At 44.2% G+C, this 27,855-nt stretch overlaps 1 protein-coding gene and 1 non-coding gene across 2 annotated transcripts in view; both read left to right on the top strand.

Annotated features, from left to right (window-relative positions):
- Window positions 1–350: 350 nt before the first annotated feature.
- The window catches only part of HSD17B2 (hydroxysteroid 17-beta dehydrogenase 2), a 92,077-nt gene continuing 64,572 nt past the window's right edge, over window positions 351–27,855 (top strand). The window contains exon 1 of the mRNA XM_005908662.3: window positions 351–636. Coding sequence (XP_005908724.1) covers window positions 369–636 — 268 coding nt within the window. The 5' untranslated portion in view covers window positions 351–368. The remainder of the gene's footprint in view (window positions 637–27,855) is intronic.
- On the top strand, window positions 20,252–20,355 carry LOC138991916 (U6 spliceosomal RNA). Its single transcript, XR_011467809.1, has one exon. It is a non-coding gene; the product is annotated as a U6 spliceosomal RNA (small nuclear RNA).

Below are 27,855 nucleotides of genomic sequence, written 5' to 3'. Positions count from 1 at the left end.
ACAGTTTGAATTCTGTCAATTATTACCTAACTAGTTATCTCTCCAGAGGTGATTAAAAAAAAAATGATGTGTGTGTTTGTTGTGGGTGAGTACACATCTGTGTCATGTGTGCAGTGGGCGTGGGGGGTTGTAATCAAATAGTCAGTGCTCTAGTATTTATATTAAACTGCAGATTGATTTAAATTACCCACCAGGAAATATGTGGCTTATATGAGTATGCTTAATTCATACTCATTCAAAGTGAGCTGGGGCTGTTTTCTCCCCCTCCCTTCTTGCTTCCCCGTCCATATAACCCAGGCTGCCTCCAGACTGCCTTTGCCCACTTGACTCACTGGCCGTAAGCACGGAAAGGTGCAGAGTCACCAAGAATGGGCACTTTCTTCTCTGAGCCTGGGTGGCTCTTCCTGACTGTCACCGCAGTGCTGGGAGGAACAATTCTTTGTAAACTCAAGACTAGCCCAGGGCAGGTGGGGAGAAAGGTGGTCTGCCTGGCGGGCCTCTGGGGAGGCGCTTGCCTGATCAGCCTGTCCCTCTTCTGGGGCTTGGTCCTCTTCTCCCTGTCGTATTTCGTCATGTATACTTACTTTTCTGGCCAAGAGTTGTTACCTGTGGACCAAAAGGCGGTGCTGATAACAGGTAAGTGGACAGCCCTGCTCAGGGCCGGAACTGGCCCTTGCTTTGCCTTAGCAGGACTTTTTTTCAGATTAGGTTTAAAAAGAAAATATTTGGCATGGAGTAAATGCAAGCACATCCCCAGTGTCTTTCACTACAGCGATTTGATCTGCTTTCTTTAGAAGGTGCCTTTGATGAGGATGGTGGTACGAGGGACTTGGAAGGGAACATCTATCTAAGTCATGATTTTGTTAATTTCCCAGGATATGTACAAATAAGGCAAGGCGGTTCATTTCATCATAGCCAGGAAAGCCCTATAGGTTTTGTTTTTTTTTTTTTAAAGCTAAAACCAAATTTCGTTCTGAGATTAATGTTTAGCTGTGTTTTAGACTTGGCTTCTTATTCCTGAGATGCACAAAAAAGCTCTCAAATTGAGGTTATCCTTGTACTTTGCTTCATTATTTAAATATCAAAGAGACTCACCCGGGCTGGAAAACGTCGCGGTTTTCCCCAACTGCTGTCAGGAACCTTGTGTCTCATCCGAACCTTTGCCTTCAGATCTCTCTTGGGACTGCTAATGTTTCTTAATTGGATCAATTTGGCAAGGTGTCCAGAAGGCGGCTGGCTGCCTGTTGGCCGAGGTGCTAGCTGTTTTTCCTTTTCCTGTGTTGCTTTTCCCCCTGCTGCAAGTGTGAGTCCAAACTAAATTCCTAGGTGCTGTAAAACTGGTTTGTTTGGTTGTGAAGTTTGAGCTTGGATAGGACTTTAATTAGGGTTACCTAGTGTTATCCTCACCCAGAAAGTCCAGCCACGGTGAGGACAGCAGCTGCAGAACCATTTGCTGGGAGGGAGGTCATTACCCTACTCTCCACCCCTAGGCTGTGACCCACGGGAGTGAAGTGAAGGCAAACAGGCAGTATGAACGGAACCAAATCAGGCGATTTCCCAAGTCACCGAGAAAGGGACTAGAAAGCGACTTGTCTATCTTGCTCTTGACTTTTAACTCATTCATGAAATTCTCTCTTAAAATGAGATGCAAGTAGGCACTTGTTGGAGTTCTGAAGTGCTGCAGAAAACAAGCTTCTGCAGTGAAAAAGAAAAATCACCAAAACAGTTCAAAGGTAGAAAATTCAGTTGATCCATGGGATGTTTATCTACGCTAATGTCTGGTGTTACCTGGAGTCACGCATCTGGAGGACTTGGCTGGGTTTTCCACTGTTTCACTCAAATGTTATAGGGCTGGCTGGGTAAAAAGCTGTAAGAACAGTATAAATTTTTCTGTTCAGTCTGTAGTAGCAAGTCCCCACAGTCTTCAGAGTAATTCCAGTTCCAATTTATTTTTTGTACTTTTCCACTTGCATGAAAGAAGACAGAACAATGAAGCATGTTAGAAAAAAATAATCATGATGCTGTTGTTGACACTAATGGCCATGATTTCTCGGAGGTCCAAATATTCCTGGGAAATGGATTTCAAGAAGCAGCACTTCTAAGACTAATAGATAAGAATACTAAAGCTTAGGATAAACAGAGGCAAACTTCAAGGTAACCGAGAAAGCAGGAATTGTCTCTTGCTTGTTTGTCTTGTCAGTGTTCTTTATCCTATGCTTTTGAAGACAGAGGCATGCAGAAACGTACCAAATACACACCCAGCTCAGCTCACATCAGCCATTGAAATGTACTGACTTGTGTTCAGTGGCACGGAAAATGACTGATTCAATTAGGCAACTCAAACCCAGTGACTAATCCCTCAATGAAATGCTTAGCAATTAGGAGGCTTAGGCTTAAGAAAGGAAGGACATACCTTAAGGCTGACTGAATTGAGCCTTTCAAGTCACTTTCAGGAGGAATGCCATAGACTGCATACAATTCTAGAGAAGCTCTCAAGATCTTTGTACTAAATAGGAAAATTTTAAATGAATTTAGTTAGTTAGACTCTTGTTGTTGCTCAGTTGCCCAGTCATGTCTAATTCTTAACAACTCCATGGATTGCAGCACACCAGGCCTCCCTGTCCCTCACCATCTCCCAAAGTTTGCCCAAGTTCATGTCCATTGCATCAGCGATGCCATCCAGCCATCTCATCCTCAGATGGCCTTTTCTCTTTCTTTCCTCAATCTTTCCCAGCATCAGGAACTTTTCCGATGAGTCAGTTGTTTGCATCAGATGGCCAAAATACTGGAGTTTCATCTTCAGTATCAGTCCTTCCAATGAGTATTCCAGGTTGATTTCCCTGAAGATTGATGGGTTTGATCTCCTTGCTGTCCAGCAGATTCTCAGGAGTCTTCTCCAGAACGGTAGTTCAAAGGCATCGATTCTTTGGTGCTGTGCCTTCTTTATGGTCCAGCTGTCACAGCCATACCCACTGGGAAGACCATAGCTTTGACTATGTGAATGAACCTTTGTCCGCAGAGTAATGTCTCTGCTTTTCAACATACTGTCTAGATTTGTCATAGCTTTCCTGCCAAGAGGTAAATGTCTTCTGATTCCATGGCTGCAGTCACCATCCACAGTTATTTTAGAGTCCAAGAAGAGGAAATCTGTCACTACTTTCAACTTTTCCCCCTGATGTGCCATGAAGTAATGGGGCCGGATGCCATGATCTTAGGGTTTTTAATGTTTAGTTTTAAGCTAGCTCTTTCACTCTCCTCCTTCATACTGATTAAGAGGCTCTTTAGTTCCTCTTCAGTTCAGTTCAGTCGCTCAGTCATGTCCAACTCTTTGCGATTCCATGAATCACAGCACGCCAGGCCTCCCTGTTCATCACCAACTCCCGGAGTTCACTCAAACTCACGTCCATCCAGTTGGGGAGGCCATCCAGCCATCTCATCCTCTGTCGTCCCCTTTTCCTCCTGCCCCCAATCCCTCCAAGCATCAGAGTCTTTTCCAATGAGTCAACTCTTCGCATGAGGAAGCCAAACTACTGGAGCTTCAGCTTTAGCATCATTCCCTCCAAAGAACACCCAGGGCTGATCTTCAGAATGGACTGGTTGGATCTCCTTGCAGTCCAAGGGACTCTCAGGAGTCTTCTTCAACACCACAGTTCAAAAGCGTCAATTCTTCAGCGCCCATCTTTCTTCACAGTCCAACTCTCACATCCATACATGACTGGAAAAACCATAGCCTTGACAAGATGGACCTTTGTTGGCAAAGTAATGTCTAGGCTTTTCAATATGCTGTCTAGGTTGGTCATAACTTTCCTTCCAAGGAGCAAGCGTCTTTTAATTTGATGGCTGCAGTCACCATCCGCAGTGATTTTGGAGCCCAAAAAAATAAAGACTGACAATGTTTCCACTGTTTCCCCATCTATTTCCCATGAAGTGATGGGACCAGATGTCATGATCTCAGTTTTCTGAATGTTGAGCTTTAAGCCAACTTTTTCACTCTCTTCTTTCACTTTCATCAAGAGGCTTTTTAGTTCCTCTTCACTTTCTGCCATAAGGGTGGTGTCATCTGCATATCTGAGGTTATTGGTATTTCCCAGCAATCTTGATTCCAGCTGGTGCTTCTTCCAGCCCAGCATTTCTCATGATGTACTCTGCATATAGGTTAAATAAGCAGTGTGACAATATACAGCCTTGATGTACTCCTTTTCCTATTTGGAACCAGTCTGTTGTTCCATGTCCAGTTCTAACTGTTGCTTCCTGACCTGCATATAGGTTTCTCAAAAGGCAGGTCAGGTGGTCTGGTATTCCCATCTCTTTCAGAATTTTCCACAGTTTATTGTGATCCACACAGTCAAAGGCTTTGGCATAGTCAATAAAGCAGAAATAGATGTTTTTCTGGAACTCTCTTGCTTTTTTGATGATCCAGTGGACGTTGGCAATTTGATCTCTGGTTCCTCTGCCTTTTCTAAAACCAGCTTGAACATCTGGACATTCCTGGTTCAAGTATTCTTGAAGCCTAGCTTGGAGAATTTTGAACGTTACTTTGCCAGTGTGTGAGATGAGTGCAATTGTGCAGTAGTTTGAGCATTCTTTGGCATTGCCTTTCTTTGGGATTGGAATAAAAACTGACCTTTTCCAGTCCTGTGGCCACTGCTGAGTTTTCCAAATTTGCTGGCATATTGAGTGCAACATTTTCACAGCATCATCTTTCAGGATTTGAAATAGCTCAACTGGAATTCCATCACCTCCACTAGCTTTGTTCATAGTGATGCTTCCTAAGGCCCACTTGACTTCACATTCCAGGATGTCTGGCTCTAAGTGAGTGATCACACTATCTGGGTATTGAAGATCTGGATTGTGAAGATCTTTTTGGTATAGTTCTGTGTATTCTTGCCACCTCTTCTTAATATCTTCTGTTTCTGTTAGGTCCCTACCATTTCTGTCCTTTATTGAGCCTATCTTTGCATGAAATGTTCCCTTGGTATCTCTAATTTTCTTGAGGAGATATCTAGTCTTTCCCATCCTATTGTTTTCCTCTATTTCTTTGCACTGATCACTGAGGAAGGCTTTCTTATCTCTTCTTGCTATTCTTTGGAACTCTGCATTCAGATGCTTATATCTTTCCTTTTCTCCTTTGCTTTTCACTTCTCTTCTTTTCACAGCCATTTGTAAGGCCTCCTCAGACAGGCATTTTTCTTTTTTGCATTTCTGTTTTGGGGGATGGTCTTGTTCCCTGTCTCCTGTACAATGTCACGAACCTCTGTCCATAGTTCATCAGGCACTCTATCTATCAGATCTAGGCCCTTATATCTATTTCTCACTTCCATTGTATAATCATAAGGGATTTGATTTAGGTCATACCTGAATGGTCTAGTGGTTTTCCCTACTTTCTTCAATTTAAGTCTGAATTTGGCAATAAGGAGTTCATGATCTGAGCCACAGTCAGCTCCCAGTCTTGTTTTTGCTGACCGTATAGAGCTTCTCCATCTTTGGCTGCAAAGAATATAATCAATCTGATTTCGGTGTTGACCATCTGGTGATGTCCATGTGTAGAGTCTTCTCTTGTATTGTTGGAAGAGGGTGTTTGCTATGACCAGTGCGTTCTCTTGGCAGAACTCTATTAGCCTTTGCCCTGCTTCATTCTTCACTGCAAGGCCAAATTTGCCTGTTACTCCAGGTGTTTCTTGACTTCCTACTTTTGCATTCCAGTCCCCTATAATGAAAAGGACATCTTTTTTGGATGTTAGTTCTAAAAGGTATTGTAGGTCTTGATAGAGCCATTCAACTTCAGCTTCTTCACCATTACTGGTTGGGGCATAGACTTGGATTACTGTGATATTGAATGGTTTGCCTTGGAGATGAACAGAGATGATTCTGTCATTTTTGAGACTGCATCCAAGTACTGCATTTCAGACTCTTTTGTTGACCATGATGGCCACTCCATTTCTTCTGAGGGATTCCTGCCCACAGTAGTAGATATAATGGTCATTTGAGTTAAATTTACCCATTCCAGTCCATTTTAGTTCACTGATTCCTAAAATGTCAACATTCACTCTTATCATCTCCTGTTTGATCACTTCCAATTTGCCTTGATTCATGGACCTAACATTCCAGGTTCTTATGCAATATTGCTCTTTACAGCATCGGATCTTGCTTCCATCACCAGTCACATCCACAACTGGGTGTTGTTTTTGTTTTGGCTCCATCTGTTAATTCTTTCTGGAGTTATTTCTCCACCGATCTCTAGTAGATATTGGGCACTTACCAATCTGGGGAGTTCATCTTTCGGTGTCCTATCTTTTTGCCTTTTCATACTCTTCATGGGGTTCTCAAGGCAAGAATACTGAAGTGGTTTGCCATTCCCTTCTCCAGTGGGCCATATTTTGTCAGAACTCTCCACCATGACCCGTCCATCTTGGGTGGCCCTACATGCATGGCTCATAGTTTCATTGAGTTAGACAAGGCTGTGGTCCATGTGATCAGATTGGTTAGTTTTCTGTGATGGTGGTTTTCAGTCTATCTGCCCTCTGATGGCAAAGGATAAGAGGCTTATGAAAGCTTCCTGATGGGATAGACTGACTGAGGGGGACACTGGGTCTTGTTCTGATGGGCTGGGCCATGCCCAGTAAATCTTTAATCTAATTTTCTGTTGATGGGTGGAGCTGTGTTCCCTCCCTGATATTTACCTGGGGCTCAGCAATCATTTTACCCTTGTGGGCCTTACCTGGGGCTTCCCTTGTGGCTCAGACAGTAAAGCATCTGCCTACAATGCAGGAGACCTGGGTTCGATCCCTGGGTCGATCCGAAGCTCCCCTGGGGAAGGAAATGGCAACCCATTCCAGTATTCTTGCCTGGAAAATCCCATGGACAGAGGAGCCTGGTAGGCTACAGTCCATGGGGTCGCAAAGAGTTGGACACGACTGAGCGACTTCACTTCACTTCAGCAATCCATAGGAAAAGGAATAGTCAAGGCTGTATATTGTCACCCTGCTTATTTAACTTATATGCAGAGTACATCATGAGAAACGCTGGGCTGGAAGAAGCACAAGCTGGAATCAAGATTGCTGGGAAATATCAATAACCTCAGATATGCAGATGACACCACCCTTATGGCAGAAAGTGAAGAGGAACTCAAAAGCCTCTGGATGAAAGTGAAAGAGGAGAGTGAAAAAGTTGGCTTAAAGCTCAACATTCAGAAAACTAAGATCATGGCATCTGGTCCCATCACTTCATGGGAAATAGATGGGGAAACAGTGGAAACAGTGTCAGACTTATTTTTTTGGGCTCCAAAATCACTGCAGATGGTGATTGCAGCCATGAAATTAAAAGACGCTTGCTCCTTGGAAGGAAAGTTATGACCAACCTAGATAGCATATTCAAAAGCAGAGACATTACTTTGCCAACAAAGGTCCGTCTTGTCGAGGCTATGGTTTTTCCTGTGGTCATGTACGGATGTGAGAGTTGGACTGTGAAGAAAGCTGAGCGCTGAAGAATTGATGCTTTTGAACTGTGGTGTTGGAGAAGACTCTTGCGAGTCCCTTGGACTGCAAGGAGATCCAACCAGTCCATTCTAAAGGAGATCAGTCCTGGGTGTTCTTGGGAAGGACTGATGCTAAAGATGAAACTCCAATACTTGGGCCACCTGATGTGAAGAGTTGACTCTTTGGAAAAGACTGATGCTGGGAGGGATTAGGGGCAGGAGGAGAAGGGGATGACAGAAGATGAGATGGCTGGATGGCATCACCCGACTTGATGGACATGAGTTTGAGTGAACTCCGGGAGTTGGTGATGGACAGGGAGGCCTGGCATGCTGCAACTCATGGGATGGCAAAGAGTCAGACACGACTGAGTGACTGAACTGAACTGAACAGCGATCAATGCAAAGAAATAGAGGAAAACAACAGAATGGGAAAGACTAGCGATCTCTTCAAGAAAATTAGAGATACCAAGGGACCATTTCATGCAAAGATGGGCTGGATAAAGGACAACAATGGTATGGACCTAACAGAAGCAGAAGATATTAAGAAGAGATGGCAAGAATGCACAGAAGAACTGTACGAAAAAAATCTTCAAGACCCAGATAATCACGATGGTATGATCACTCACCTAGAGCCAGACATCCTGGAATGTGAAGTCAAGTGGGCCTTAGAAAGTATCTCTACAAACAAAGCTAGTGGAGGTGATGGAATTCCAGTTGAGCTATTTCAAATCCTGAAAGATGATGCTGTGAAGGTGCTGCACTCAATATGCCAGCAAATTTGGAAAACTCAGCAGTGGCCACAGGACTGGAAAAAGTTAGTTTTCATTCCAATCCCAAGGAAAGGCAATGCCAAAGAATGCTCAAACTACTGCACAATTGCACTCATTTCACATGCTAGTAAAGTAATGCTCAAAATTCTCCAAGCCAGGCTTCAGCAATACAAGAACCATGAACCTCCAGATGTTCAAGCTGGTTTTAGAAAAGGCAAAGGAACCAGAGATCAAATTGCCAATATCCACTGGATCATCAAAAAAGCAAGAGAGTTCCAGAAAAACATCTATTTCTGTTTTATTGACTATGCCAAAGCCTTTGACTGTGTGGATCACAATAAACTGTGGAAAATTCTGAAAGAGATGGGAATACCAGACCACCTGACCTGCCTCTTGAGAAATCTATATGCAAGTCAGGAAGCGACAGTTAGAACTGGACATGGAACAACAGACTGGTTCCAAATAGGAAAAGGAGTACGTCAGGACTGTATATTGTCACCCTGCTTGTTTAACTTATATGCAGAGTACATCATGAGAAATGCTGGGCTGGAAGAAGCACCAGCTAGAATCAAGATTGCCGGGAGAAATATCAATGACCTCAGATATGCAGATGACACCACCCTTATGACAGAAAGTGAAGAGGAACTAAAAAGTCTCTTGATGAAAGTGAAAGAGGAGAGTGAAAAAGTTAGCTTAAAGCTCAACATTCAGAAAACTAAGATCATGGTATCTGGTCCCAGCACTTCATGACAAATAGATGGGGAAACAGTGGAAACAGTGTCAGACTTTATTTTGGGGGGCTCCAAAATCACTGCAGATGGTGGTTGCAGCCATGAAATTAAAAGACGCTTGCTCCTTGGAAGGAAAGTTATGACCAACCTAGATAGCATATTCAAAAGCAGAGACATTACTTTGCCAACAAAGGTCCATCTAGTAGGTTTAGGTTTTACCAGTGGTCATGTATGGATGTGGGAGTTGGACTATAAAGAAAGCTGAGCACTGAAGAATTGATGCTTTTGAACTGTGGTGTTGGAGAAGACTCTTGTGAGTCCCTTTGACTGCAAGGAGATCCAACCAGTCCATCCTAAAGGAGACCAGTTGTGGGTGTTCATTGGAAGGACTGATGCTGAGGCTGAAACTCCAATACTTTGCCCACCTCATGCAAAGAGTTGGCTCATTGGAAAAGAGCTTGATGCTGGGAGGGATTGGAGGCAGAAGAAGGGGACAACAGAGGATGAGATAGTTGGATGGCATCACTGACTTGATGCACATGAGTTCGGGTGAACTCCGGGAGTTGCTGATGGACAGGGAGGCCTGGCGTGCTGCAATTCATGGGGTCGCAAAGAGTTGGACACAACTGAGCAACTGAACTGAACCGAACTGAAACTTTGGTGGAGGTAATGAAGATAATGGTGACCTCCCTCAAAAGATCCCAGGCATGCACTGTTATACTAAGTGCCCCCAATGTTGCAGGAAGCCACTGCCGATCCACGCCTCCACCAGAGACTCCTGGACACCCACAGGCAAGTCTCCCGTGGGGTCACTGTTCCTTTCTCCTTAGTCCTGCTGCACAGGTTTCTGTTGTGCCCTCCCAGAATCACAGTCTTGTGTGAGTTCTGGCAGCTGTATAGTGGGGTTAATGGAAACCTCTTCCAAGAGGAGTTATGCCATACCCACACCTAGAGCTCCTGTCCCTCCGGCAGACCACTGCTGACCCATACCTCCACAGGAGATGCTCAAACACAGTTCTGTCTCAGTCTCTGGTGTCCCTGGGTCCTGGTGCACACAAGATTTGTTTGAGCCCTCTGAGCATCTCTGGCGGGCATGGGGTTTGATTCTAAATGCGAATTCGCCCCTCCTACCGTCTTGCTAGGGCTTCTCCTTTGCCTTTGGATGTGGGATATCTCCTCACAGCCGCTCCAGCTCCTACCATCTTACTGAGGTTTTTCTGACCTTGGACGTGGGGTATCTGCACATGGCTGCTCCAGCACAGCGCAGCCGCTACTCGCATTTAGGACTTCTTCTAAATGTGCTTTCTGCCAGTAGAGTGGTATCATCTTCATAAAGGAAGTTGTTGATGTTTGTCCCACGGATGTTGATTCCAGCTTGTAACTCATCCAGCCCGGCATTTCTCCTGATGTGCTCAGCACATAGATTAAACAAACAGGGTGACAGCAGATAGCCCTGTCGCATTCCTTTCTGTCTTGAACCAATCAGTTGTTCCATACAGGGTTCTAACTGTTGCTTCTTGACCCACATACAGGTTTCTCAGGAGACAGGTAAGATGGTCTGGTATTCCCATCTCTTTAAGAGTTTCCACAGTTTATTATGATCCACACAGTCGAAGGCTTTGGCATAGTTGATGAAAGAGAGGTAGATGTTTTTCTGGAATTCCCTAGCTTTCTCTATGATCCAGCGAATGTTGGCAATTTGGCCTCTGGTTCCTTTTCCCTTTCTAAACCCAGCTTGGACATCTCGAAGTTCTTGGTTTGCATAATGCTGAAGCCTAGTATGCAAGAATTTAAGTGTGACCTTATTTCATGGGAGATGAATGCAATTGTCCGATGGTTAGAACATTCTTTAAGTTCTCCCCTTCTTAGGAATTGGGATGAAAATTGACCTTTTCCAGTCCTGTGGCCACTCCTGGGTCTTTCAGATTTGTAGACATATTGACTGCAACACCTTGATGGCATCATCCTTTAGGGTTTTGAATTTGAATTTCAGTTTCACTGGAATTCTGTCACATCCACTAGCTTTATTAACAGCAGTGCTTCCTAAGGTCCTCTTGACTTCACTCTCCAGAATGTCTGGCTGTGGGTGACTGAGTGCACCATCATAGTAATCCAGTTCATAACTCCTTAAAGAATCATGACTTGGAACAGCTTTTGCTTCAGGTTGGCTTCTACTGTCAATCAGTACACATTTTAGGGTTGGGGGGGGTACATAAAGAAATGTGGCAGTGTACCTCAAAACCATAAATGTTATTCTTTTACCTGATAATTCAAGATTTGGACATTTCTCTTAAAGAAATAATCTGAAATGTGAGAAAAAGGGAAGATGCAAACCAAACCAGTACATTTACAAAGTTATTTAAAATTGTGAACTATCAAAAGCCATCAAAATGGTGACAACATTGTAAAATTAGAAAGAAAGCAACAAATGTCATTAAAATGAAGAAAAAAACAAAATGGTGACAAATGATTGGTATAGTCTCCGGATGTAAAAAGAGATTTTGAAAAACTCCTGTAAAATGACCTGACAACTGTCTAGAACATGGAAACTGAACTAAGGGAAAGCACCCAGGGGATCCTGGTGTTTGGCTAAGACTATATCCATGTCACACGAACATGAAAAGCACTAGAAGGAAATAGTATGTGAATGGTTGGATCAGAGTACTTAGATTTGTTTTTCCCTCAGAATTTGTCTAATGTAGTTATATTACTTATGTAACCGTGGACTTTAAAAATATTCATAATCTAAAAGTTGAGAATCATGTTTTATTTGGTGGAAATTTTTAGGGCCTCAAGCCAAGCCTCTCAAGCTTTTACTTTAGACAGCATCTCAAGTAACCCTGAGAAAATCGCTCAGAGGAGGTGAGGAGAGGGGCCAAGGTTATCCAGAACTTTTGAAACAAAGGGCAGGTAGTTCAGACTACCTGAAGGTAGTTGTTATTGTTAACAGAAGGTTATTGTTAAATAAAGAAGATCAAATATTCTAAGTTAAGGAATTTGGGGCTTTTCTCTGTATGGGAAGATGAGGGCTCACTAAGATCATTCCTTTCATATGCGCCTCGGCTTCCTGGGTCCCGTGTTTTCACATCCTGAGCTTCCTTTCCTCAGGGCTCACTGCAGGGAGTGGCTGCAGTCTGATGGCTGCTAGGTGGCAGATATTCTTTTCCTTCCTGAGTGCCCTTGGGGTTCACCACCTTACTTTGAAGGGTTGCAATCCTTGATGACTGTGATATTCTTGTTTACGGATATAGCAGGAAATATTCCATTTCTCATAACAAAACCATTTAACAAAGAGATCATATACCCTTGTTGCTGAATTGGGGCTTGGCCCACTACAGTGGACCAAGTGTCTACTTAATTATGGACCCAGGTGTAAGACAATAACAAGTTCAAAAATTCTTTTTCCTTGAATCCCTTATTTCACTTTGTTAAAATAAAGGGCTTTTGTCTCCAAGACATATAATTATAGCACTTAGGGCATTCAAACCTACGTTTGTCTTCAAGGCCCAAAGGCTTATGGCAGTCAGTCAATTTTCTTAAATGGCTGTGAGATTACTGAAGAGCCCAGCCACCCTGCAACAGCGTGTCAAGCACCATGGAGGCAAAAGAGGGTTGAAGTCTGACAGGCTTGGGTTGGAACCTTGCGTGCACACTGCCTCAGGGTAGATTCTCCAGGGGCAGGGACTGAGGCGATTTGTGTGAAAGGAATTTATTGGAAAGGTTTATAGGTTAAGGGTGATAGGTCGTGGAGGAGGGAAGATGAACAGGGAAGGGGAGGAGGCCAAGCCCCGATTCAGCAACAAGGGAAGTGCGTTTGGCTCCAGTATTAGCTCAGTAGCCCGGGGCAGATCAGGAGGTCCGGGTGTCACAGGCGAGAGCTGTCTGCCTTGCGGGCCAGGGGATACCCTCATACCTGTCAATCATTAGTCAAGGGCTGTCACCCCCACCCCCTTTGGCAAGAGGAGGAGAGGCTGAAACTCCAGCTGGCTCTCCCTGCTGTGTTTGTGCTTAGTCGATCAGTCGTGTCTGCGACCCCATGGACTGGAGCCCGCCAGGCTCCTCTGTCCATGGGGATTCTCCAGGCAAGAATACTGGTGTGGGTTGCCATGCCCTCCTCCAAGGGGATCTTCCCAACCCAGGGACTAAACCCAGGTTTCCTGCATTGCAGGTGGATTCTTTACTGTCTGAGCCACCAGGGAAGCCCTCTGGCTTTCCGTGGCCACTGCCTAAAAGGACTCCAGCATTCTGGGCAGCCGGTGGACAAGGTCACAGGTTCTGCTTGCTGGGAGTGAAGTGCGCTATGGATGAGAGCCCCTCCAGATGGTCAAGGCACATATACACCTCCGTGTGCAAAATAGAGAGCTGGGGGGAAGCTGCTGTGTACCACGGGGGGCTCAGCTCAGCACTTTGTGATGACCTAGAGGAGTGGGAAGGGGCTTCCCGGGGTGGGGGTGCTCAAATGGTGAAGACTCTGCCTGTAGTGTGGGAGACCTGGGTATGATCCCTGGGTTGGGAAGGCCCCCTGGAGGAACGAAATAGAGGGGTGGGATTGGGGTGAAGTGGAAGAGAGGCCAAAGAGGGAGGGGATACCTGTGTGTGCTGTGTGCTAAGTGCTTCAGTCGTGTCCGACCCTTTGAGACCCCTATGGACTGTAGCCCGCCAGGCTCCTCTGTCCATGGAATTCTCCAGGCAAGAATACTGGAGTGGGTGGCCACGCCCTTCTCCAAGGGATCTTCCCCATTCAGGGACTGAACGCATGTCTCCTGCATTGGCAGGCGGGTTCTTTACCATTAACGCCACCTGGGAAGCCCTGGATATATGTATGCATAAAGATCCCCTGGGGGAGGGAATGGCAACCCACTCCAGTGTTCTTGCCTGGAGAATCCCATGGACAGAGGAGCCTGGAGGGCTACAGTCCACGAGGTCAAAAAGAGTGGTACATGACCGAAGTGACTTAGCATGCGCACGTAGTTAATTTATGTCATTGTACAGCAGAAATTAACACAATACTGTAAAGCAAGTATACTCCAATTAAAACAATTTTTTAAAATGGTCAAGGATCTGGGGCAGCCTGATATCTGCTAGATACCTCTTACTAGCAGTGTGATCTTTCAAAGTACTGTTTTCTCCTCTGTAAACTGGAAATGATACATACACACACACACACACTCACACTCACAGTTATAGATGGAGCTAGTGGATGAGAAAGAGGAGGGGGAAGGGAGGGAGAGAGGCGATTTTGTCTGCTGATGTGGCGACGGGTGAGGTTAGGTAGGATAAAAAGAGAACTAAAAGGAAAAACAATGGCCAACAAAGAAATGGAGGGTGCCTCCAGAAGGATTCCCAGAGTGGCATGAAGCCCAGGGTTGGGTGTGGGAGGGAGCTCATTAGGATCTGAAAAAGTTACTTTCTACAAGGACGATAAGGTCTTCCAGGCAACTGGTTAATCAGCCATGACACACACAGCCAGCACTTATTAAAACTTGTTGAGTTGGATATTTTTTTTTAATTTCATAATTTTTAATTGGAATTTTCAAAAGTAGGTACAGTGGAAGAGAGATCAGGGAAGGGGAGAAGAATATGTTTAATGTGGAAGTCTTTATCTTATGCCCCAAACAGAGTCCTAGGTGGATGGTCACCCCTTTCTAGGACTTACTAAACAGCCCAATTTGTGTTCTAAAATGGAATACTGTTGGCCTCAGCTTGGGATTTAGCTTCCTTAAAAATTTTTTTCTGGTGGCTGTGGTGGGGAGGGTGGGGGGCATATAACACGTGGCTTGTGGGGGATCTTACCTCCCTGTCCAGGAATTCAACCTGCATCCTCAGAAGTGAAGGTCAGGAGTCCTAACTACTGGACCACCAGGGAATTCTCTGGTCTCCTTTAAACTTAACATTCGGTTCAGTTCAGTTCAGTCACTCCGTTGTGTCCGACTGTTTGCAACCTCATGAACTGCAGCACACCAACCTCCCTGTCCATCACCAACTCCCGGAGTTCACTCAAACTCACGTCCACTGAGTCAGTGATGCCATCCAGCCATCTCATCCTCCCCTTCTCCTCCTGCTCCCAATCCCTCCCAGCACCAGGGTCTTTTCCAATGAGTCAACTCTTCACATGAGGTGGCCAAAGTACTGGAGTTTCAGCTTCAGCATCATTCCTTCCAAAGAACACCCAGGACTGATTACCTTTAGGATGGACTGGTTGGATCTCCTGGCAGTCCAAGGGACTCTCAAGAGTCTTCTCCAACACCACAGTTCAAAAGCATCAATTTTTCGGCGCTCAGCTTTCTTCACAGTCCAACTCTCACATCCATACATGACCACTGGAAAAACCATAACCTTGACTAGATGGACCTTTGTTGGCAAAGTAATGTCTCTGCTTTTGAATATGCTATCTAGGTTGGTCATAACTTTCCTTCCAAGGAGTAAGCGTCTTTTAATTTCATGGCTGCAATCACCATCTGCAGTGATTTTGGGGCCCAAAAAAATAAAGTCTGACACTGTTTCCACTGTTTCTCCATCTATTTTCCATGAAGTGATGGGCCCAGATGCTGTGATCTTAGTTTTCTGAATGTTGAGCTTTAAGCCAACTTTTTCACTCTCCTCTTTCACTTTCATCAAGAGAATTTTTAGTTCCTCTTCACTTTCTGCCATAAGGGTGGTGTCATCTGCATATCTGAGGTCATTGAATTTCTCCCGGCAATCTTGATTCCAGCTTGTGCTTCTTCCAGCCCAGCGTTTTTCATGATGTACTCTGCATATAAGTTAAATAAGCAGGGTGACAATATACAGCCTTGATGTACTCCTTTTCCTATTTGGGACCAGTCTGTTGTTCCATGTCCAGTTCTAACTGTTGCTTCCTGACCTGCATATAGGTTTCTCAAGAGGCAGGTCAGGTGGTCTGGTATTCCCATCTCTTTCAGAATTTTCCACAGTTTATTGTGATCCACACAGTCAAAGGCTTTGGCATAGTCAATAAGGCAGAAATAGATGGTTTTTTGGAACTCTCTTGCTTTTTTGATGATCCAGCGGATGTTGGCAATCTGATCTCTGGTTCTTCTGCCTTTACTAAAACCAGCTGGAACATCTGGAAGTTCACGGTTCATGTATTGCTGAAGCCTGGCTTGGAGAATTTTGAGCATTACTTTACTAGCATGTGAGATGAGTGCAATTGTGTGGTAGTTTGAGCATTTTTTGGCATTGCCTTTCTTTGGGATTGGAATGAAAACTGATCTTTTCCAGTCCTGTGGCCACTGCTGAGTTTTCCAAATTTGCTGGCATATTGAGTACAGCACTTTCACAGCATCATCTTTCAGGATTTGAAATAGCTCAACTGGAATTCCGTCACCTCCACTAGCTGTGTTCGTAGTGATGCTTTCTAAGGCCCACCTGACTTCACATTCCAGGATGTCTGGCTCTAGGTCAGTGATCACACCATCGTGATTATCTGGGTTGTGAAGATCTTTTTTGTACAGTTCTTCTGTGTATTCTTGCCACTTCTTAATATCTTCTGCTTCTGTACCATTTCTGTCCTTTATCGAGCCCATTTTTGCGTGAAAGATGGTATCCCTTGGTATCTCTAATTTCCTTGAACAGATCTCTAGTCTTTCCCATTCTGTTTTTTTCCTCTATTTCTTTGCATTGATCACAGAGGAAGGCTTTCTTATCTCTTCTTGCTATTTTTTGGAACTTTGCATTCAGATGCTTATATCTTTCCTTTTCTCCTTTGCTTTTCACTTCTCTTCTTTTCACAGCTATTTGTAAGGCCTCCTCAGACAGCCACTTTGCTTTTTTGCATTTCTTTTCCATGGGGATGGTCTTGCTCCCTGTCTCCTGTACAATGTCAGGAACCTCCGTCCATAGTTCATCAGGCACTCTATCAGATCTAGGCCCTTAAATCTATTTCTCACTTCCACTGTATAATCATAAGGGATTTGATTTAGGTCATACCTGAATGGGCTAGTGGTTTTCCCTACTTTCTTCAATTTAAGTCTGAATTTGGCAATAAGGAGTTCATGATCTGAGCCACAGTCAGCTCCTGGTCTTGTTTTTGCTGACTGTATAGAGCTTCTCCATCTTTGCCTGCAAAGAATATGATCAATCTGATTTTGGTGTTGACCATCTGGTGATGTCCATGTGTAGAGTCTTCTCTTGTGTTGTTGGAAGAGGGTGTTTGCTACGACCAGTGCGTTCTCTTGGCAAAACGCTATTAGTCTTTGCCCTGCTTCATTCTGTACTCCAAGGCCAAATTTGCCTGTTACTCCAGGTGTTTCTTGACTTCCTACTTTTGCATTCCAGTCCCCTATAATGAAAAGGACATCTTTTGGGGGTGTTATTTCCAAAAGGTCTTGTAGGTCTTCATAGAACCGTTCAACCTCAGCTTCTTCAGTGTTACTGGTTGGGGCATGGACTTGGATTACTGTGATATTGAATGGTTTGCCTTGGAAACAGAGATCATTCTGTCGTTTTTGAGATTGCATCCAAGTACTGCATTTTGGACTCTTTTGTTGACCATGATTGCTACTCCATGTCTTTAATGTTAGTCTGCTGAAATGGATAAACATTGATAGTGGGTGGTGGTGGTTTAATCGCTACATCTGACTCTTGAGACCTCATGGACTGTAGCACACCAGGCTCTTCTGCTCGTGGGATTTCCCAGGCAAGAGTAACATGGGAACGTACATTACCTTATATAAAATAGAGAGCCAATAGGAATTTGCTGTATGTCTCAAGAAACTTAAACAGGGGCTCTGTATCAACCTAGAAGGTTAGGATGGGGAGGGAGATGGGAGGGAGGTTCAAAAGGGGGGTGGATATATGTATACCTATGGCTGATTCATATTGAGGTTTGACAGAAACAACAAAATTCTGTAAAGCAATTATCCTTCAATTAAAAAAAAGAATACTGGATGAGTTGCCATTTCCTTTTCTAGGCTGACAGTGGACTAGGGACTAAAGGAAATAACATCTCTGCACTCAGAGCTCTACATACTCTTTATATTTGATTCCCACAGCCTTAGTAACTAACATCTTATGAATGAGGAAATTATGTGTCCAAAGTCCTTGGAATATTAAGCAACATCAGTTCAGTTCAGTTCAGTCACTGAGTCGTGTCCAACTCTTTGTGACCCCATGGACTGCAGCACGCCAGGCCTCCCTGTCCATCACCAATTCCTGGAGTTTACTCAAACTCATGTGCATTGAGTCAGTGATGCCATCCAACCATCTCATCGTCTGTCATCCCCTTCTCCCACCTTCAATCTTTCCCAGCATCAGGGTCTTTTCAAATGAGTCAGTTGTTCACATCAGGTGGCCAAAGTATTGGAGTTTCAGCTTCAGCATCAGTCCTTCCAATGAATATTCAGGACTGACTTCCTTTAGGATGGACTGGTTGGATCTCCTGGCAGTCCAAGGGACTCTCAAGAGTCTTCTCCAACACCACAGTTCAAAAGCATCAATTCTTTGGTGCTCAGCTTTCTTTATAGTTCAATTCTCACATCCATACATGACTACTGGAAAAACTATAGCTTTGACTAGATGGACTTTTGTTTGCAAAGTAATATCTCTGCTTTTTTATATGCTGTCTAGGTTGGTCATAACTTTTCTTCTAAGAAGTAAGCATCTTATGAGACTAAACCCAGCTCAGCCCCATCTGCCACCCAAAGCCTTGCTCTTTAACAGCTGTCATTTTCAGTGCCATAGCTACAGTTACCGGTCAGCTATAAATGTTTCCAGAATATAAAATGTGTCCATTCATCGGCAAGTAAGTGTTGAACATCTTTTATGGGCACAAGACCCTGCTTGACATGAAACATGGTAATTGACTGGATGTAGGATATGCTCATGAGAGAAGATAAAATGAAAGGTACCACAGATGGGAATAAGGATGCCTGAAAAGGGTGATAATGGAGAGATGCCATATGGTGAATCTGACTTCAGGTTTGAGTTTGAGGGCAGTGAGGGGGCCGTTGGAAATTCAGACCTAGATCTTGATTAGGTTTGGAGAAGGAGGATGGAGAAAGAGAAACACAAGCAACATAGCGCGGTTAGTGCTTCAAGGGAAGAGGTCATTGGTATATATTGTAAGGAATCAATACAGTCCTCAGTGAGTCTATAATTTAGCCAGTCTATCAGATTGTTTTTAATGAACACATAACCTCTTTGATCATTCATTTTAAGCTTAACCTTAGCCCTCTAACAAAGAAGGCAATGGCACCCCACTTCAGTACTCTTGCCTGGAAAATACATGGGCGGAGGAGCCTGGTAGACCGCAGTCCACGGGGTCGCTGAGAGTCGGACATGACTGAGCGACTTCACTTTCACTTTTTACTTTCGTGCATTGGAGAAGGAAATGGCAACCCACTCCAGTGTTCTTGCCTGGAGAATCCCAGGGACGGTGGAGCCTGGTGGGCTGCTGTCTATGGGGTCGCACAGAGGCGGATATGGCTGAAGCGACTTAGCAGGAGCAGCAGCAGTAGCCCTCTACAGAGAGACATAAAAAAGGTATTGCTAAAACTTGGGTAATTTTGTAAAATTTGAATGGGGACTTTATTAGGCATTCTAGATGGCGTGTTGAGGTTGGCGGATATACTCATGGAATGAAGTTCCCCCAAATGTGTTGTAAGCTGATGGCAGAGACCAGATCTCTTTTATGACCAAGTGCCTTCTCTGTCTCTGAGCACATTAGACCCATCTCAGTGTTCATGAGTGAGAGAGCCATTAGTGAATGAACCAAGCTGGTGAAATGTCCTCCCCTTGTTGTGGTCATTGGTTGGACACAATGGGTTTGTCCCCATAGACTCACTTGCTTAAGGACTTATCTCTGCTGGTTCTTTTTGCTGAGGTCACCCGTGTAGAAAGGTCAGAGTGACATGGCCTGCGGCGGGCCCATTGTTCTGTAATGTCATTCTTGGCTTGCTCTGGACAAGGCTTTGTGATGACTTGGTTCGAAGCCTGCTCCTGGTCACCTGGGATGCAGCATGAACAGAACACCCTCTGGTTCATACCCCAGCTGCTGAAGCTGCTCTCCCAAGTGTTACTGGTACCCTCCTTGTCCCCTGAGCATGACTTCCATGCCAGCACTGCCGACTGTTTTCCTTCTTGACACGGCCTCCTTTGCCTTCCAGAACACTACATGTCCATGCTTCTCCCCTACTGCTCTGTCCTCTGACTCCTCCCTTTCCTTCCTCTTACCCCCTCCCACTTAGGTGGCCTTTGTCCTTAGCCCTCTTCAGAAGGATTCCTGGTCCAAACAAGTTCATCTCAAAAAAGCCATTGAAGTGCTCGCTTCAGTAGCACATATACTAAAATTGGAATGACACAGATTGGCTTGGCCCTGGGGCAAGGATAACACACAAAAATACATGAAGTGTTCCATACTTTTCATGTAGTGGTATGGCAAAAACTAGCACAACAATGTAAAGCAATTACACTCCTATTAAAAAAAATTTTTTTTAAAAATCCATCCAAGATTATCCTTGCTTACTGCCTTGAAGACATAGCTGCCTTGTCCATTTGTTTTTCAGTCTGTGAACCTTGATTACCCCATGCATTTTGGTGTCCCCTGTTTATGCTCCTAACGATGAACCCTTTCCAGATACTGTTCTTTTGCATCATCCCCTACCCTCCAGTGCTGGAACCTCAGAGTTGGTGATTAGATGAGATCATAGGATGTCAACAAATACGTGTTAGGACACAGTGTGGGCAGAGGTTCTGAATCAAGGTCAGGGACATCAGGTTAATGGGTAGATGGTTCAGATTGTTCTGTCGCACTGAACAAAATGGAGGAAAACGGACACCTGGGGGTAACACAAGTCAGTGAATCCAGGTGCCAATGAGGATAAGACAGGGCTAGACAAGCAGGAAGCAGGAAGGAGTCTGGGGCAGACATGGAGTGGAATGGAGGAACATGTCTGGCTTGGATGATCCAGGGACGCTTGCATCCATTCGACCCACCATTGTCACAGAGGGGCGTCTCCTCTTCAACATAGAATTTACCATGCACAGCATGTGCTCCCCGACCCCCACTTCCACTCCCTTGCCCACTGGTATGCTTTATGAGTTCCTTCCTCTGTGCTCAGATTTTCCATCTCCCATGGATTTCATGCCATAAACAGGACATTGAAAAGATACATGTCCGCTGAAAAACAATTCTAAAATGCAAAAACAGAAGCTGCTAGGGACCTGTGTGGAATGCTCTTTGTGTGCAGAGGACTCAAGGCTCAGGGACTGCACTGGATGGATCTTAATTTGAAACAGTCAGCGCCCAGCATGGTCTTAGGTTGAGTGAAACCCCAATTTCGTCTTTATGGGTCAAAGGCTTAGATAGGGCAATTGAAACACTGGGAAAGGATCTGGGTTTCATTGAATCCTGTTTTGAAAAAATAATTTTATCTAATTGTATTTTTGGCTGTGCTGGATCTCCGTTGCCCCATGGGCTATTATCTAGCTGCAACAAGCAGGGGCTACTCTTGTTGCAGTGCGTGGGGTTCTCACTCTAGTGGCTTCTCTTGTTACAGACACGGACTCTGGGGCGTGTGGGCTTCAATAGTTGCAGCATGTGGGTTTCAGTAGTTGTGGCTCCTGGGCTCTAGAGCACAGGCTCAGTGGTTGCGGTGCACAGACCGCAGCATGTGGGATCTTCCTGGACCAGGGATTGAATGTGTGTCTCCTGCATTTCCAGGCGGATTCTTTGCCACTGAGCCACCAGGGAAGCCCTGAGTCCTATTTTCTATAAACACTTACATTTACTGAGGTCCTGTAGCCTAGAAAGTCAAACCAAACCTAGGCATCATTAAGAAGAAGAACAGAAACAAAACCAAAACTCTGTTCCTCTTTTGAAACAACACAGGTACATCTAAGTGCAGGTCTGGTCACTGTCATTCAGGGTGAATAGTAGCGTGTAGTGGTTAAGACCACATACATAGAACAATGACTGATGCATGTACTAACTCCTGCCTTGCCACTTATTAGTTTTTTGACCTAGGGCAAATTAATCTACCTGCCAGAATCTCAGTTTCTTTATCTGTTAAATGGAGATAATCATATACTGATCTCTCTGGGACTGCTGCCAGGATGAAATGAGATAATACACATAAAGGGCCATCTGTAGGTGGTAACTGTACTTCTATCCAATGCTAGTCATTGCATATATAATTTTTATAATGAGCCAAAATACGCCTCCTTGGAACATCCATCAGTGCACTTAGTTCTGCCTTTGGAAGTCACATAATCTGATTAAACCACTCTTTTGCATGGTAGCCCTTGAAAAATGTGAAGACTGTGTCATATCATAGCCAAATCTGCTTTGAACTAAATCTTCTGATTCATTTTACCTTTCCCTACCATGGCCTGGTTTCCAGAACTCTCACCATTCTATTAAGTTTCCTCTGGACGCTTTCCAATTACTTGACATTCCTTTGAAATGTTGACTCAGATTTAACATCATGTGCCATCTTGGTATTAGCAATACAAACCAACCTGGAATTAATGAAATAAAATTAAATCAGTATACACGCAAAGTTCTTCCTTGGATGCTGTTGTTTTGTTTGGTGGGGTCAATTCATAAGTCCCTTTCTAATATTCCCAGCTGAGTTCTGAACTCATAGAGATAGGCAAGTGGAAATCAAGATGTCAGTTTTATTACTGATATAAGTCTTGAAGAAGGTATCTTAGTTGTGTAGTAATAATGGTGCATTGGAAAAGACCCTGATGCTGGGAAAGACTGAGGGAAGGAGAAGAAGGGGGTGACAGAGGATGAGATGGTTGGATGGCATTATCAACTCAATGGACATGAGTTTGAGCAAACTCGAGGAGATAGTGAAGGACAGGGAAGCCTAGAGTGCTGTAGTTCATGGGGTCACAAAGAGTGGGACACGACTTAGTGACTGAACGACAACAAATGGTGCATTCAGTCAAGGCAGGGTTGAGAAGACTCAAGCCTTGCCCCTGAGGTAGGGCTTGGGTTGGACAGCTAGGCTAATAGCCCAATAGCACAGGGGTTTTTCAGGCTGGGAGATGCTGAGAAAGAGAGAAGCGCTTCCAGGTGATACTCTGGCCTCTTGGTTTTTCTCCTCTGCTTCTCAGTCCTGATCATTTTCTTTGAACTGTCCTTTTGGTTCTTCTGCTAGAGAGAGAAGAGACCTTGCACCCATTGAAACAGCCTCCAAAGTTCTTTCTGTCAAAATCACCAACCAGATGCTTTGCTCCACCTCCCAAGGAGAAGGAAGGAGTGGGAGACAGAACAGGGCTAGTGTCACACTAATAGATATCCCTCTATACTGAAGGAAGCACGTGCAGTGCAGAAGAAGGGTTCCCAACCTCATATTAGGCTCAGAAAACCAGCTCTCTGGATGGAGAGTGCTGTATCCAAACTGTGGCTTGTATGATAGAGGTCCAGGCAGGTGTGACTACAGACTCAAACAGGGTCCATGGTGGGCTGTTTTCCCACAACCTGTCCCCCACACCCATTCCATCACACACACACAAACATATATACAAAGATGTACTCTTCAGATGCACAATATCTAAAAGAAGGTATTAGACTACTCACTAGCTCTGGGCCCTTGAACAAGCTGCTTCACCTGTCTGAGGTTAATTATCTTTATGTAGAATGAGGGAGCCATAATGGTGTGTCTTCACAGTTCATGTTTGCAATTACCACTCATCAACTGCCTCCTGAGCACACTTGACATACAATGGGGAGCGAAGACAGACAGGGTCTCTGCCCTCATGAAGCTTAGTTCCAGTGGAGAAGAACACAGCACAAACCAATAAAGAGATAAGATAATCGCAGCCCAGCAAGGATTTGGTGGCATGAAGAGTGACCCTTCCTTCACTGCTGAGGACCACTCTGTACCGGAGGCTATCTTTGTGTTAGGAACTGTGACAGGCACTGTGATTAGCATTTTCCTAATTTAATTTTCACAAATACCTTATAAATAATTTTTAAATATATGAAAAGCTTTAAATATATAAAAGTAGGGTGAATATATGCAACAAGCCCAATACCCATGTTCTAAAATCATAATCGAGACATTGATAGATAATGCCTATTATTAATCCCACTCAAAGATGTAGAAATTGAGGCTTTCAAGAGATTATACAATTAACATCATATAACGTAAAAGAAGTAAGTGGCAGTGCTGGAATTTAAATGCAATGTTCTCTCTCTTTGGCTTCCAAGGTGGCTCAGACGGTAAAGAATCTGCCCATAGGGAAGGAGACACTGGATCGATTCCTGGTTTGGAAAGATTCCCTGGAGAAGGGCATGGTAACCCACTCCAGTATTCTTACCTGGAGAAGTCCATGGACAGAGGAGCCTGGTGGGCTACAGTCCATGGGGTCACAAAAGAGTCAGACATTATGACTGACCAAGCACGTGCGTGCACACACACACATTATATTGAATAAACTTATAGTGTTGTGAGGGGACCAATAAGAAGGAAGATGTTACAAGACAACATAACATGTGAGAATTCAGAGAAGTGAAAAGAAATAAGAGGAAATAAGACCACTTAGGAGGCCAAGGCAGTGGCCAGGAGTTTGGAGAGCAAGCAGCTGATTGGAGGGGCACAATGATGGGAGAACCAGAGCACTTTCCAGCTCATTGGGTCTAGCTGATAAAGAGGAGAGACCCGCTACACATTAGACTTCTCCTACTATAACCCTCATCAAAGCTCTCTGCACTTTCTTTTGATCATCTGTCTTGCCAGATGGACTGCGAGTTCCATGAGGGCAGACAGTCTGTAAAGCACGGTGCCCACAACAGGTTCAAGGAGTGACTTCATGAACAAGAATGAATGTAGACAATTCATTCTGAAGCTCCAAGAATGATTCTTCCTACTAAAAGAAACAACAGATTTTGAGAAGCTGAGGGAAAGAGCTGACTTTGAAGAAAAGATAGAGCCTTTTCTTTAGGACACTTTCAATTTGCGGTGTCAAGGTTGTATTCAGGTAGAGTGTCCAGATGGATTGCAAAAGCAAGTTAAGCTAGTATTCCACAAAGGTAGGTTAAATAAAGCTTGGAAAGCTAAAACAATGCCTGAGCAATGAGTGTAGAGATTAGGACAAGGAACTGGGAACTTGGAGGAACAGTGGAGGCTACCCAAATCTATAGGATAGGAGGCAGAAGGTAGACCTGAAGGGTGCAGGGTACCAAGGAAGAAGAAAGCTCCAAGGAGGAGAGTTTTAAATAACATCAAACATGGAGGACAGATTGAATGAGATGACAGGATACCTCTGGATTCTATGCTTTGGGGAAACTGATGAGAATGATTTCAGGAAAGGGTATGAAGGAGACGGTTGGGCAACTTTGAAGTTTTGAGAACAAGGGTGGGACAAGGAAGAAGCAAGATGGGAGATCAGGCCTAGGGAATAGTAAGATCAAACAAAGAAATCTGGGTGATGGGAAAATTGTGGGGAGCACTCTTGGAGGCTCAGGAAGACATTGACAGTTCCAAAAGGTTGTGGTAACTGATGAAGTGGGAGGCTGTTGCCGGAGGATGAACAAGAAGTAGAAGCAGTCACTGTCTCAGCTTTCATTCAGTTTACTATTTCAATTTACTTATGTGGTGAATCTTTAGCGGTTTGTGGTCCAATTATGCTTACAGGGTACTTACGAGAATACAATGATATAAGGCATGCCCAGTGCTCAGTACTGTACCCGGCTGCCTAGTACAGAGTCGGTGAATGCTACTGCAGGAAACTAGGAAGACAGAAGACTATTGATCAGTCAGAGAAAGCCTCATGTTGGAAGGAATACCAGCTATTTTTCTGGGCTGGAACAGGTGGTCTCCACATTGGACTCTTATCTCTCCATTCCTGCCGAGATAAATTGAATCTCTCTTGTTTATGCTTCTGTCATCACATTTATCTACCTTGCTGAGTGTTTGTTTAATGTCCTCTTCCTTCTAGAACAATATCTCTTGACTGGGAAAATTTTGCTTCCCAGGAGAAGTTTTAGCAATGACTGAAGATATTTTGGGTAGTCACAACTTGAGGGACGGGAACAAGCTACTGGCATCTAATAGGTAGAAGCCAGGGAAGCTGCCGAACATCATACAACGCACAGGATGGTCCCCACAACAAAGAATTACTTGATGTCAAATGTCAATAGTGCTGAGATTGAGACACCCTGTCCTAAGGTGTGAGATCCATATTGAAAGTGAGAGTGTTTGTTGCTCAGTCGTGTCCAACTCTTTGCAACCCCATGGACCATATATAGTCTGTCAGGCTCTCCTGTCCATGGAATTCTCCAGGCAAAAATACTGTGCTGAGTAGCCATTTCCTTCTCCAGGGGATCTTCCCAATCCAGGAATCAAGCCTGGGTCTCTATCAGGGGCCGTATCACTCTCATTGATCATGGTATCCCCAAGTGCCAGGTACAGAGCAAGTCAACGATGGGTGTCCGAAAATAATAAAAGGGAATAAAAGGAAATGGATAAAGAAGATGGGAGATCACACACACACACACACACACACACACACACATGTGTACATATGATGGAATATTCAGTTCAGTTCAGTTCAGTCGCTCAGTTGTGTCCAACTCTTTGTGACCTCATGAATCACAGCACACCAGGCCTCCCTGTCCATCACCAACTCCTGGAGTTTACTCAAACTTATGTCCATTGAGTCAGTGATGCCATCCAGCCATCTCATCCTCTGTCGTCCCCTTCTCCTCTTGCCCCCAATCCCTCCCAGCATCAGAGTCTTTTCCAATGAGTCAACTCTTCTCATAAGGTGGCCAAAGTATTGGAGTTTCAGCTTCAGCATCAGTTTTTCCAATGAATATCCAGGTCTGATCTCCTTTAGAATGGATTGGTTGGATCTCCTTGAAGCCCAAGGGACTCTCAAGAGTCTTTTCCAACACCACAGTTCAAAAGCATCAATTCTTCGGCGCTCAGCTTTCTTCATAGTCCAACTCTCACATCCATACATGACCACTGGAAAAACCATAGCCTTGACTAGATGGACCTTTGTTGGCAAAGTAATGTCTCTGCTTTTTAATATGCTATCTAGGTTGGTCATAACTTTCCTTCCAAGGTGCAAGCATCTTTTAATTTCATGGCTGCAATCACCAGAATATTACTCAACCATAAAGAAAGAATGAAATCTTGCCATCTGTGACAACAGGGATGGAGGGTATCAGGAGGGTATCATAACACCAGAGGGTATCATGAAGTGAAATAAGTCAGACAGAGAAAGACAAACAGCTTATGATTTCACTTATATGTGGCATCTAAAATGCAAGACAAATAAATAAACATGATAAAACAGATATAGGATTATAGATACAGAGAACAAACAGGTGGTAGGCATGGAGAGAAATAGATGAGGGATATTAAAGAGATAAAAAGTTCCAGTCATGGGTACAAAATGTACCTGTGTGGGGAGTGTTGTCAATAACTATGTCGTATCTTTCTATGTTGACATATTATAACCAGACTTATTATGATGATCATTTTGAAATGCATAAAATACCAAATGGCTATGATGCATAGCAGGAAATAACACAGTCTTATAGATCACTCATGCTTCAAAAACAAACTCATAGAAAAAGAGGCCAAATTGGTGGTTACCAGAGATGAGGGTGGGGGAATGGGGAAATGGGTGAAGGCAGTCAAAAGGTAGGGAAAAAAAGGAAATAGAGGATTGAACTAGAGCTTGAAGAATAGGCCTGGTCTCAATGTATTTTTCTCTGCTTTGAGTACACGGTGGCAGAGGATGCTGGGAGTTGTTTGGAAAAAGGAGGTCGGAAAGAAGACTGTAAATATTCTCTCCCCAATGGGATGGAAGAGATGAAGCAGCCCTCGGGCTTCAGCAGGAGACTGACATTGCTGTAAACAAGAGAGTCTCAGAACAAAGGGTCTGGAACTGAAGA

Source organism: Bos mutus, chromosome 18 (genome assembly GCF_027580195.1).
Source record: "Bos mutus isolate GX-2022 chromosome 18, NWIPB_WYAK_1.1, whole genome shotgun sequence".
Lineage (NCBI taxonomy): Eukaryota > Metazoa > Chordata > Mammalia > Artiodactyla > Bovidae > Bos > Bos mutus.
The sequence above is the reverse complement of the archived record's forward strand: the minus strand, read 5'-3'. Positions and strand labels throughout refer to the sequence as shown.